The sequence below is a fragment of the Myotis myotis genome, unplaced genomic scaffold (genome assembly GCF_014108235.1).
Source record: "Myotis myotis isolate mMyoMyo1 unplaced genomic scaffold, mMyoMyo1.p scaffold_m19_p_2, whole genome shotgun sequence".
Lineage (NCBI taxonomy): Eukaryota > Metazoa > Chordata > Mammalia > Chiroptera > Vespertilionidae > Myotis > Myotis myotis.
The window spans coordinates 8,772,653-8,785,567 of NW_023416324.1; the positions used below are offsets into that span (position 1 = coordinate 8,772,653).

A 12,915-nucleotide genomic window follows, 5' to 3' on the forward strand; every position below is an offset into this window, starting at 1 on the left:
CTCTGGGAACTGTGCTCTCACCCATTTCCAGCCACCTCTCCCTTGGCCTAACCCCGAGACCCTGCCGCCCAGCTGGTAACTCCTCCTCCCTTCCAGGCGATCAGCTGGTTCCTGGAGGAGGCCTAGGCCCCTCCCCAGAGGCGGAGGACGACCCTGGAGAGCCCTTTGAGTTTGACGACAGTGACGATGACGAGGACACCAGTGCTGGCCTGGGCGTGCCAGGCGTTGCTCCAGAGGACACAGACGCCCCCCTGATCCATTTGGACGCGGCCCCTGTCACGGGTAAGGTGCTCTGGGAGCCTTGGGTTCCCCCATCCCCAGGCCTCTGGGCTGGGGTGGAGCTCCAGGCTCCCAGTCCTGCCTCTGGTTCCTCTGCTGTCCCCAGGAAGCAGGAAGGGAGAAGCCACTGGGAAGAAGCTGCATTCCGTGGCCTCCCCTGGGAACAAGCATTCCTAGCATTCCTGCAGCATCTGGTGCGCTTTGGCACAGAGTAAATGGAAGTGGCTGGCTCGGCTCTGCCTCTGAAGCCACCCCTCTCCCTGAAGCTTCTCCCAGGGAATCACACCAGCCAGAGGCTGCTCCTCCCAGAGAGCGGGTGGCCTGGAGGCGGGAAGGCCCTGATAAGGCTGGTGTTAAATGGCAGCTGCTGGGCTCTTGATTTTGTCATGGGGAGAGACTGGGAACTGGACTAGCAGGAACTTCCTGCAGCCTTGGGGACAAGGGACTCCTTGAGGAGCTGGGGGTGGGGGACAGGCCCGGAGTAGGCTCAGCCTCTGGTGCTGGTTGGAGTTGGGATGTGGGCCATGGGGTGGAGGTGGGGGTGGTGCAGGCAGGACAGGTAGGGGAGCTTGATGACTGAAGAGACTGGAAGAAGGAGGCGGGCACTGCAGGCGCCCAGGCTGGCCAGGCCCTGTCTCCTGCACCACGGGGTGTCCACCAGGCCGGCCCCGGCCTGACGGGCTCTCCTTCTGCTCTTCTCCGCAGACGCAGACCCAGACCCAGCGGCCTCCCCGCCCCAGACACAGTAAGTGAGCTTCCTTCCTTTTTTTTTTTTTTTTTTTTTTGTGGCTGGAAAAAGAGGGAGACTGGGCAGGTGGTGTGGGAAAGGGTGGGGCTGCAGCCAGGATGGCTCAGGTCAGGTCTTTGCTTGGGAGGAACGCAGTTCCAGATCCCCGAGCCCCAGGGAACAGGTCAGGCCCTAAAACTCATGTTACTCCAAGCCCTGGCTCGGCCCCTCCATAGCTAGCTGTGTGGCCTGAAGGAGTCATGTGAATTCTCCGAGTGTAAGTCTGTTCACGTGCAAAATGGAAATAGCAAGCCCTCACCCCATTGGGTCGCGGCTGAGAATTAGCCGACTGTCTGGTATCCAGGCCGTTGTCTTGGCCATCGCCGTTTGTTTTGCCAATACTGGTCTCATTCCTGTGGCTGTTGTCAGGGACTCTGTCCTCCAGCTGCGGGCCTGCCAGGGGCAGAGCAGCCTCATGGTTAAAAGCCTGGATTTGGGGGTGACTGTCTGGGTCTGACTCCGGCCCTGGCTGTGAGCCCTTGTGTAAGTCACAGTCCTCTGGGCTCTGGTTTTTTCATCTGTAAAATGGGCACTGCTTCCCTCTTAGAAGAGCATACTGTTCCGCAAGAGGCCCGGCAGCGCAGTGGGCACCTGGTCACGGCGGCTCCTTTTCCTCCCCTTCCCTCCGGGGTCTCGGGCAAGTCAGCTCTGAGTTACACAGCGCAGTTGCGGGTGGGGGCTGTGGAAGCGGAGGCCTCTCTCAGCCTCTCGGAGCTTCACTCACTGCGGCTTACTGCTGGGGTCATGGTGTGTAGGGGGTCCCCTTCTAAGGGAAGAGGGAGTGGGTTTTGGCCAGGGGCAGCTGCCCTGGTTGGGGGGAGGGATGGTTGAGAATCCCCTTTGTCTTCCAGGTGGGAGTGTGGGGGGCGGGGGGGAGGGTGACTAGTTCTCACGTAGGTGTGGCCTCGCTGGAGGCCTCAGAGATGCAGATGTGTCTCTGGGCCCCCAGAGCAAAAGACAGTCCTGGATTCAAATCTCTGTCAGCACAAGGTCTTGTATGTGCTCATTTGTCACAGGGGGAGTGGGCGGACCCTGTGTAATTAAGGCCTCAAGTGGGAGCTGGCTGCTCCTCCCTGATTAGGGGCCTGAAATGAATCAGCATTTCATCAGCTGGGGAGTTCTGGGGTGGCTGTGACCCCAGATGACAGCCCTCCAGGTGGGCTGGGAGCGAAGCTGCCTGGAAACTCAGTCTGGTGGGGGAGGCAGACACTTCGCAGTGGGACAGAGGAGGGTGCCCAGGGAACTGCGACCCTGGCCCGAGGGAAGCCAGGGGGGGATCTTGGCTGAGCAAGTGAGCGTGAATTCACTGGTGGGACAGGGAAGGCGGGAGGAGGGTCCACATGGAGGAAGCTCCTGGGCAGAGGCAGGGCTGTGAGCAGTGAGCATCTTGGTTCTTTCAGGCCACCCTCCCAGAGACCCCCCTTCCCGAGCTTGGGATCAGGAGCACAGCAGCCTGGCCCGCTTGCTCTTCATGTGCCCTGGAGGCCTGATCGTGTGCCTGGCTGGTGCCGGGTGCCCCACTGAGCTGACCCGGTGGTTCTCAGAGCTGCTGCCTAGTGCGTTGTTTTCCCCAGCCCACTGGTCAGGACAGCTGGGGTGCACCAGGCGTTTCTGAAAGACAGGCCCAGACCACCTGCCACTCGCAGCCCACCCCTTGCCCTGGAGCAGCCCCGCCCCCTTGCACACCATCTCCAGGAGGTGCCAGGGCCAGAGCTCTGGAGGTTCAGACCTCACTAGCGGGGTGGCTTCGGGCTGCCTGTGAACCTCGCTGAGCCCCAGTTTTCCCGTGAATAAGGTGGAAATAATAGTACCCACTTTAAGGCATCCTGAGGACTAAGTGAGACGGATTGTCGAAAGCATGAAATACACACGTTGTGTTTGCTTCTGTTCCCACCTCCTGTCCAGTTCGGATGATTCCGGCGCCGTGGGCCTGGAGGGGCAGAGAAGGTGTGTGCTCGGTGCCCTGGACTCCTGGGCTGGAGTCTCACCCACAATAGGCACGAATAAAGCTCACGCGTGGGTGCCCTTCTGGGGACTGACATTCATGGGACGTGAGACCCCGTGAGCACTGATCACAGTGGGCGTCGCGAGAGGCCTCCATCCCAGCCTCTTAACTGTGCAAATGGGGAGGCTGGGGGGGGGGGGGGCGGTTGCCCAAGATGCTGGCGGCCTCCTGACTCCTTGTTCAGTGCTCTCCACCCTTCTCCCAGCTTCATTTCCTCCCTTCCAGGCCTTCGTTTCCTTCTGTTCCAGCTCCTTCTCTGGGCAGTGATTTTCCATTTGGAGTCCTCTGGGAGGTGAATCCATCCAGACCGAGTTCCTCCTCCCTGTTACCCAAGAAAAAGGAAAAAAAAAAATCTTGGTGTTTGAAAAATGCTTCCCTGAAGGTAGTCACTAAGCAAACACAGCTTTGACAAAACAAATCTTAGCGTGCAGGACGTTTCACCTCCTGTTACTGCATTTCCTCCGAGGCCCCTGCCCCAGGTTTGGAAATGGCCTTGGGCTTTGCCTGGCTGCCCACCTGGCTTCCAGAGAAGCTCCTGGCAGTACAGTCAGAGGAACCGCCCAGGCCCGGACAGAGCCGCAGCCTCAAAGTGACCTCCTGCCCACCAGGGCCTCGGAGGCGGGAGACAGGTGCGTCCTCATCCCTGCTGCCCGGCTGGTGGCAGGAGCGTGGTGGGGAAAGTGCGGGCCTGGGAGCTCAGGCTCTAAGCCATCCAAGTCTTGGTCTGGGTCACTAGCAAGTGGCTTCCCGTCCCGAGCCTCACTTTCTTAATCAATAAAACGGGGATAATAAATCTACTTTCTTGCAGGGCTCTGTGAGGCAAACATAAGTTAATATTTATCCGGCGCTTCATCTGGCCGGCTTGTGCTGGCTGCTCCAAACGTATTTGCTGTTGTTATTCTGGGTCCTGGTTTAGATTTGGTTTTAGAGGGAGCTGGTTGGGCTCTGCCCCCTGGGAATCGGACAGACCTGGGTTTGATCTGGCTCTCCTCCCTCAGCTACCCCACCTCTAGGAGTCTGCACAGGGGAGGGAATGCGCCTGCCGGGCGGGCAGTTGCAAGGACAGGAGAGGCTGAGTGGGAATCCAGGCCCAGGGCTGATGGGTCTGGTCTGTCCCTGGCTTTGAGGCCCATGGACTTCCTGGTCCCTTGGCCTGCTTGGCTGGCTTGCCCAGAGGAGGAATGAGGCGTCTATGGGGTAAACAGAGCTGCTGGCATTGCTGGGGGTGTTACGCCGAGGTCAGTGGGGTGAGGTTTAGGGTTGGGCTACCCTGCTCAACCTTCCCAGGAGTGAGGGTGGCGGGGATTCTATCTGTCTTGCTGCTGTGTTAAAGCAAGCTTCCAAGTGCTCAGCTAACTGGTCGCACTTTTTCTTCCCTTAACAGGACGCATCTATTACCAGGTGGTAGTGGTAGTAGTAGTAGTAGTAATAATAATAATCATAGCAAATAATAACAGTGATAATAATGATCCTGTTTACTGTGTACCAGGCACTGAGCTAAACACCCAGGCCCATGTACTCCTCCCGGCTCTAGAAAGTGGACACTGTCATTGCCTGCATCACAGGTGGGGAAACAGGCTCAGGGAAGTTAGGTGGCTGAAGTTACATAGAGATAGCATGTGTTCATTCAGGGCAGTGACTAGAACCGGGGCCTCTCGCCTGGAGGCCAGGTGTTTGCCACCACACCACCCGCCAGGGATGCGCTGGGACTCCAGGTGCAAGCCCAGAGCCTCAGCCTTTGGCTCCTGGTGGGGGGTGCGGCTGGCTCCATATGAATGACCCAAATGTTTGTGTGTTTATTGGAGTAAGAACTTTGCCTGCGAACAGATGTCCTCTAGCTCTTGGGAGAGTCATTTCTGAGCAGTCGGATGTTCCAGGGGCCCCAGCTAGGGAGCCAAGCAGAGTGGGCTTAGTACTGCCAGGGAGTGATTCTGGGGGAGTCCCCTTCTCTGATAGGGGAGCAGAGTAAAAGCAGTCCTGCCCCTCTCGCCCACACTGAGGTCTTGTGATGATAGAGGGGTGAGGAAGTGTCCCCCACCTGCAGGCCAGCCCCACGGGGGCAGCTGGCTGCTGTGTCCTCATCCTCATGGCGTGGCATGGCGCCAGGCACAGACGCCGGCCGAGGACATCCCTGCCGAATGAATGGTGGGTACCGAGGGATAGAAGGATGGGCGAGTGGGGTCCGAAAGGTGACTTTCAGCGTCTCCATCCATGAAAACGAACAGGTCATGAGCAGCGTGGACATGGGATCTCTGAACCTGGGTTCTGACTCTGGCAGCCCACGCGGGCAGAGGCCAGCAGGGATGGGGCTGGGGGCGGTAGAGGGGCCCGAGGCCACACCCCCAGGTCCCCGATCCTGCTGATCTGAGGTGTCGGCTGCCACTTACCGAGGCTGCCTGCATGTGTGTCACCCCCTGGGCACTGCAGCCCTGGAGACAGGCCACGGATCACTTCCCTTGTGCAGATTAGGGGCCGAGGCTTAGAGAGCTGAGGTAGTTTCCCACGATCTGGTAGGGCTGGTGGATGGCAGGGCTGGAGCTCCATCTGCCCGACCTGCAGCCAGTGCGCTCACACCAGCCCGAGCTCTCGCTGGAGGAGCCGCGGGGGGGAGCCTCGGCCGAAAGAGCGGCCCTGGGCGCCCAGTGGTCGCCAGCTTCCTGTGTTCTCCTGGCTGCAGGCTGCACCTCGTACCCCTCACTCCGTGCACTGCCTGTGGACGCCGGCCTCTTGGCTTTTCCGGCCCCGTTACTGCCATCCCAGAGGGGCCCCTGCAGCCTCAGCATTTCCTGTTGGCTGAGGCCTTTGGCTCCCGGCCAGCTGTAGGGACTCACAGTGGCCCCCTGGAGCTACCAGCCCTGCCCCTTCCTGGGCTTATCCAGACAAGATGGGCCGTGCTGCCCACTGGCCAGCACCTCTCACGTGGACCTGGGTCCCGAGTGAGGCAGCGGGGCAGCTGGATTCCTGGACAGGCCCTGGAGACCATCCTCCCCAGGCGTGTCAGGTGCTGACAGGGTCAGGCCAAGCGGAGGCCAGGCTCAGGGAAGCAGCATTTGAACAGAATGGAATCAGGCCAGAGTGCCGTCTGCAGCCTGGCCTGTGCGCGGGGAGCAGGGGAAGCAGTGAGATGAGGCCTGAGTGGCCCCCAGCCCCTGAGGAAATTCTCCCTGGGGAGGTCAGTCGTGGAGGTATCACTCAAGGCTTCCCCAGTTGCTGCAGACCCAGCTGCAGTTGTTTGGAACCCTGGGCTTGGCCTTAAACTTGCCATTTCCCTAAATCGCAGGTATTCACAGCCTTTTGCGTCCTCCTGTCCTGCAGGGCCCATGTGGGCAGTGGAGTCCCTCCTGGGCGGGTTATGGGGCCCCCTTTTCCATCGAAGACCCTCTCTGGCCCCTCGCCCCTAAGGTGGAGAAGCTGTATTTGGGTGTTTTTCTGTTTCCCACCCTGGTTAAATGGGTTCCCGCATCGGAGCGATGGCCTTTGGATCACGGACCCTTTGAGGACCCAGTATAAAAGCCGCGCTGTCTCTCCCCTGAACAGGGCACACCCTTTGTGACACTGAGGGCTCTTTCAGGAATCTCGTGAGGCCCATGCCTGGGGTCCCTGTAGCAGTAGGACTCCGCCTTCTTCAGCTTTTATCCCCGGTGCCCAGCACAGCACAGTGCAATCCTAGTAGCTGGCATTTGCATGGGCTCTACAGTTCAGTAGCCATTCTACACACGTCTCCTTTTGGCTCTCATGACGGTGGTAGGCGGAGTAATGCGCCCCTCTCCCTCCTCAAAGAGGTCCATGGTCTAATCTCCGGAGCCTGTGAAATGGTATCTGACATGGCAAAGGGACTGTCCAGATGGGATTACGTTAAGGGTCTTGTGATGGGGAGGTTTTCCTGGATTGTCCTGGTTAACCCAATGGAATCCCAGAGTCCTTGTAAGAGGGAGGCCAGAGGTCAGAGCCAGAGAGAGACTCAGAGATGCCTTGCTCTTGGCTTTGAGGAGGGGGCCACAAGCCGAGGGCTCCAGGGGCTGGAAAAGGACAAGGGATGGATTCTGCCCTGGAGCCGCCAGAGGGAGCAGGGCATGGGCAATGCCTTGCTTTTCGTCTGGTGAAACCCACGTTGGACTTGGGACCTCCATGTCTATAGGATAATACATTCGTGTCCTTTAAGCCACTGAGCTTGTGGTGATTTGTCACAGCAGCCGTAGGAGACGAACACCACGGCCCTGGAAAGAGGGGATTATTAGGGGCCCGTTGTGCAGACCCAGAGAGGTCCAGGGGTGCTGGGCAGGCAGGTGGTAGCACTGCGCCCAACGCCTGAGGTCAGGGTCTCTGTTTGCTCTTTGTCTGCAGACCCTGCCCACCCAGGACCGTGCTGCGCTGTCCTGGACTATATTCTGCTGGCCGGTGTCCTCCCTGCCCTTGACCTCCAACCTCCATCCTTTCTGGTGCACATCTTAGCTGAGCACCTCGATGTGGCAGGCTCTGCAGCGACCCAGGCGGAAGGTCCCTGCCCTGGGGGCGGGGCCGGCATTCTGTGCAGGGCTAGTTATCTTCACGTGCCCGGGTGTGTGGCTGCATGTGATCAGCACTTACTATTCGCCAGGCCCTGTCCTGAGAGCGTTATCTGCCTTATCTCACGAATCCTCTCACAGGCTCTCACAGGCCCTGTCACAATCCCCGCTTTACATATGTGGACACAGGCGCAGAGAGGGCTGTCATCAGCCTGAGGTCCCGGGGCTGAGATGAGGCAGAGCCCGGGCGGCTTCCAGAACCAGTATTCCAGCCTTCTGCCCTGTGTCTCCCACAGAGATCAGGTTCGGGCCCCACCCGCCCTACATCTCAGCTCCGTGACCCAGGCAGGACCTTCTGCTGCCTCATCAGCGACGTTGTTCCCTCTCGGTGAAGTGGAACAGTAGGCCCGCCTGACGAAGCCTTTGGGAGGATGAGAAGAGATGTCAGAACAGATGCTCAGTCCGTGAGCTGCTCTTTTTCTAAAAAAAATATTTTTCCCTTTATTGATTTTTAGAGAGAGAGGAAGGGAGAGGGATAGAGAGATAGAAACATTGATGAGAGAGAGAAACATCATCGATTGGCTGCCTCCTGCATGCTCCCTACTGGGGATTGACCCCGCAACCCGGGCATGTGTCCTGACTGGGAATCGAACCAGTGACCTCTTGGTTCCTGGGTTGACGCTCAACCACTGAGCCACACCGGCTGGGAGAGCTGCTCTTTATCCCTGTCTCCAAAGGGTGCATGTCTGTCTTGGGCAGACTAAGGTAGAAGGGACCCACGTTGGCCAGTGCATTAGCTTAGATGTGTTTTCTCTCTTTTTTTTCTTACTAATGGTTATACATGTTTATTGTAGAAAAGTTGGAAAGTACAGAAAATGATAGACTAAAAGCAAGCTTTAATTCCGCACTGTGTGTTTCCGTCCAGCTGCGTTGCCCTGCGCATATATAAGTGTACATACATTTATTTATAGAACTGTGGTTTTATGACACATACTGTTTCATGGCTCTCTTCGTAGGCTAATTACAGAGCATGAGCATTTTCCCAGGGGAACCTGTGTTCATCTTCAAAACCCCACGTGGTCCTTGATAAGTTATTGCTGGGGGTGCAGTGCCTGTCCAAGCTCTGACCACCGAGCCGGGCCCCTCAATTTGTCAGGGGGAAGGTGTGTGCACACAGAGCAGGAGGCCAGGGCGGGTCCGGGGCAGCCTCCTGGGTTTCAGTGGTTCCCCGGGGGGCCTTGGTGCTCACTCCCCATTGGAGACGGTGTCAGGAATATCACATGAGGGGCCACTTTTAAGATTTCCCCTGGGGGCTCCTCACCACTCCTACTTATTGAGTCAGTGGATGTGTGACTGTGTGTGAGGTGACACAGGACGAGCAAACTGGGTCCTGGAACCTTCTGTGTGTGAGACGTGGCTGGCCCCAGAGTGAGGAGGGGACTGCATGCAGGGACCCTGTCACTGGAGGAGGGCGGGGTGCGGGGGCGATGGGAAGTGGCACACCAGGAGGGTTTCACGTGTGCCAGACCCTGTGCTAGGTGTTTTACATGCCTCCTTTATTTACTCCTTAGACCAGTGGTTGGCAAATTGCGGCTCGCGAGCCACTTGCGGCTCTTTGGCCCCTTGAGTGTGGCTCTTCCACAAAATACCGACTTCTGCGCATGGGCCACGAAGTTTCAATCGCACTGTACGTGCGCGCCTGCATGTGGTATTTTGTGGAAGAGCCACACTCAAGGGGCCAAAGAGCCGCATGTGGCTCACGAGCCGCAGTTTGCCCACCACTGCCTTAGACGAACCTTAAGAGGGAGGTACTGTTGCCCCATTTCACAGCTATGGAAACGGAGGCACAGAGAGGCACTTCCCCTGCCTTAGCTCATCTAATCCGCACAATAGGAGGTAGAATGGATTATTCGCTCTGTGCTACAGCAGCTCCCAGACACCCAGTGACTGTCCCTCTGTGCGGGGCCCAGTGGCAGAGCTGTGGTTTTATCCTGGTCTGTTTGCTCCAGAATGTTTTCTTCACACCTCAAGTCCCCGTTTTCGGCTCTGGCTGCACATTGGACCCAGCAATGCCTGGGCCCCTCTGGACCAGCGGGTCAGAACCGCCGGGGCAGGGGCCCAGGGAACTGCATTGGGCAGCTGTTTGAATCATCCCAGCAGATGATCTTTCAGGCCCCTCTCACTTTCACATGTTACAGGAACTAGAAAGTGGCCAGAGCTGAAAAGAAATCTGGCAGCGGGATTAGTCTGGGCTCAGCGTTTTTGCCTTTCTTTTGCGTGTCTTGGATTGAGGGATGGTGGGGAATGCCTAGAGGGGTGGCGATGCTCTGGGAGGCTCTGTCCCCGGCGGTCCTCGTCACAGCCCGCTGGGTGCTGCAGATTTGGTTTTGCTCGAGGCCTTATAAGGCAAAGGCTATTCTGGTCCTTTCCATTCGCCAAAGGTGGAATTCTTCTCCTTTCCTGTTAGTCCTACCTTGTCCTGGAAAAGGCCCTGGTGATGCTCTGTGTGTGGGGGCCCAGCTAGGAATCCTCAGACCGTTTGGTTTGGGGGCCTTCTCCTTGACCCCCGCATTTTGCAGACTCTGGGGAGGGACCTATGAAATCTGTTGTCATTGAGGTTCTCTGAGAACCTGGGGCCTGTGCCTGCAGCAGCGGGACCATTCTCAGCAGTAGGGCTTTAAAAAAAATTATTTTTTCCTTTATTGATTTCAGAGAGGAAGGGAGAGGGAAAGAGAGAAACATCAGTGATGAGAGAGAATCATCTATCGGCTGCCTCCTGCACGCCCCACACTGGGGATCGAGCCCGCAACCCGGGCATATGCCCTGACCGGGAATGGAACCATGACCTCCTGGTTCATAGGTCGATGCTCAACCACGGAGCCACGCTGGCTGGGTAGCAGTGGGGCTTCTTATCGTAAAATAGGCTGAAAGACATCGATCACCATTGAGTGTCCACTGTGCTGACGGAATGGGGCCACCAGGGCAGAGCAGGTCCCTGGTGTCATTGGGCACTCACCCCCCTCTTGTCTCAGGCTTGCTCCTGGAGAGAGAGGGGGCGGGCTCCGAAAGTGCCCCGAGCTCCGTGGTGGCCTTCTGGTGTACTCGACCAGTCTGGTCCATGAATTTGCACCTGGGAGAGGTCCTTTGTCTGTCCCCTGCTTCCTCTTCCCCCCTGAGCCTCTCCTTCTCGGATTCTCCCCATATGGATGCTCCTTTCCTTCATATCCGGTGGCAGGGTCCCCCTTGCATGGCTGCTGTCACCCCAGCCGGCCTTGTTCTCTACCTTGTTCTCTAGGCGCAGAGAGGCATCAGAGGTGCAGGGAGCTCAGATAAGGGTGAGGTAATTGGCCACTTATTGCCTTTTATGGCCCCTTTACTCTCTGGGGAATCCCCAGCAGGAGTGTTTGCTTACAGGGAGTAGACTTCCTTCCTGCCGGGCAGCAGCTGGGAGAGGCTGCCCCTGGGGTGGGTACAGGGTGGGCCAGTGGCTTTGGCAGGGAGGGAGGAGGCGCCCCAGGCTCATTTCTTGCCATGCCTCCTCTCCCCTTGCCTGCGAGGCCCCTTCCTCCGCATCTGCCCAGGGAATGTAAGCAGAGCTGGTGTCAGAGCAAGGCTTGCGGGCAGATCACAGCTCTGTCGCTTGCTGGCCAGGTGACCTGGAGCGAGATACTTGCCAATCTCGAACCTCACTTTCCTCATCTGTGAAATGGTCATAGTAAGACATATACTCACCCTCAAGCATTTGACATCTCCTGGCACAGAGTAGATACCAACAGAGTATAGGGGGTGGCCTCCCGCAAGCCTAGGAAGACCTGTCCACCCACAGGCACCGGCCTCTTCCCTCCCGTGGGGCTCCCAGGCTCTGCTTGCCTCAGCCATGGAGGCAGGTCCGTGTGTGGCAGCTCAGTGCTTTCCCGGCGTTAGCTCATTTAATGAGTGGGCAGGAGGGTGACTTCTCTGTGCTGTGTGACCCCCACTCCTCAGCCCAGAAGGCCAGGACCTGGGATGTCTGCTCAGTGGAAATGAGCCCAGATTAGCTTCTTTAATAGAGCAGGTGGCTTAGATCTGCATTGTATTGTATGGTGGCCACAAGCCACAGGTGGCTATTTCAAATTAAATTAAAGTTAAAAATTAAGTTCACCGTGTTTTTGATAATGTGCAACCAAGAGGCTTATGTTTTCAGCCCCACCTGGCTTTTGGGGTGTCATAAAGTATTTCCCAAGCCCTCCTAAAGCTGCCTAATCTCACCCCAAAATACACACCCATCCGCTTCCCTTTGATGCCACCTTTAGGGTTTACCCTGGGCCTTCTCAGCTCTTCTCTGGCTGAGCTGCACTGCCGCCTGGGAGCTGGGTGGTATGATTCATGTCCAGTATTTTTGTTGTAGCATCTTTGTCATAAGCACATAGCTAATTGGCCGTACGGCAATTTTGCCATAAAAGAGATAAAATCATGACAAATAAGAGGGTCATTAAAAATGAATAACAGAATTAAAAAGGCTACTGTGTGGCCTGGCTGGTGTGGTTCAGTGGGTGGGTGTCGTCCCGTGCACCAAAAGGTTGCACATGCCCAGGTTGTGGGCTTGATCTCCAGTAGGGAGTGTGCAGGAGGCAGCTGATTGATGTTCTGCTCTGACATTGATTTTTTTTTCTCTCTCTCTCTCCCCCTCCTCTCTCTCTGTCTAAAAATCAACAACAACAAAAAGTTACTGTGAAATACAAAATATTTGAATGCATTTAATATGTGTTTAGATTGATGGCAATCCTGTGCAAATGACTGATTTTATTTTGTGGATTGTACCTACGCACTTGTCTTCCTTCCATGGGAAACGTGGGTTCACCTTGCACCCTCAAAGAGAGGCCTCGGCCTCTCCCTCCTCCCAACGTACTGTGTTTCGAAATAAACAACCAACTCGCTGGTAAATCGTCATCTGGAAGAAATGCTGACTATTTTAAGATCACCCCGTTTAACTGTTTTCTCCACCAGTTTGTCAACGGAGAAATGAAGCCAGACTGACAACCAAGCTGATGACACAAAACAGCAACAAACCAAACTTACCCTTTTTTATGGCAATATTGCCTTCCGGCCACTTAGTTATGCGGTGAAAATGCTCGTGGCAAAATGTCTAGCATGGAAGTACCAGGAACCATGACGATTTCTTTTAGACGAAGACTGGAACTTGTGTTGTTGGCTCTGCTGAGCGCACTCTCTCTCCTTCCTTTTGAAAAAAAAAAAAAAAAAATGATGGCTAAATTGTCTAGCAAGGCCAGGTGACCTTAGGTCACAGCGAATCTGTGATGTCAGTGAATATTTACATGCAAGTTCTCACCTCCAAGAGG

General features: G+C 56.5%; 1 protein-coding gene across 14 annotated transcripts in view; it reads left to right on the forward strand.

Moving 5' to 3' along the window:
- ARHGEF10L (Rho guanine nucleotide exchange factor 10 like) overlaps window positions 1-12,915 on the forward strand; it is a 148,339-nt gene that overhangs the window by 56,164 nt on the left and 79,260 nt on the right. For 9 of the 14 annotated variants that reach the window (XM_036353074.1, XM_036353083.1, XM_036353080.1 and 6 more), the window contains exons 3-4: window positions 97-282; window positions 985-1,024. In XM_036353074.1, coding sequence (XP_036208967.1) covers window positions 97-282; window positions 985-1,024 — 226 coding nt within the window. The remainder of the gene's footprint in view (window positions 1-96; window positions 283-984; window positions 1,025-12,915) is intronic. The other 5 variants (XM_036353081.1, XM_036353082.1, XM_036353084.1 and 2 more) reach the window with 1 other exon arrangement.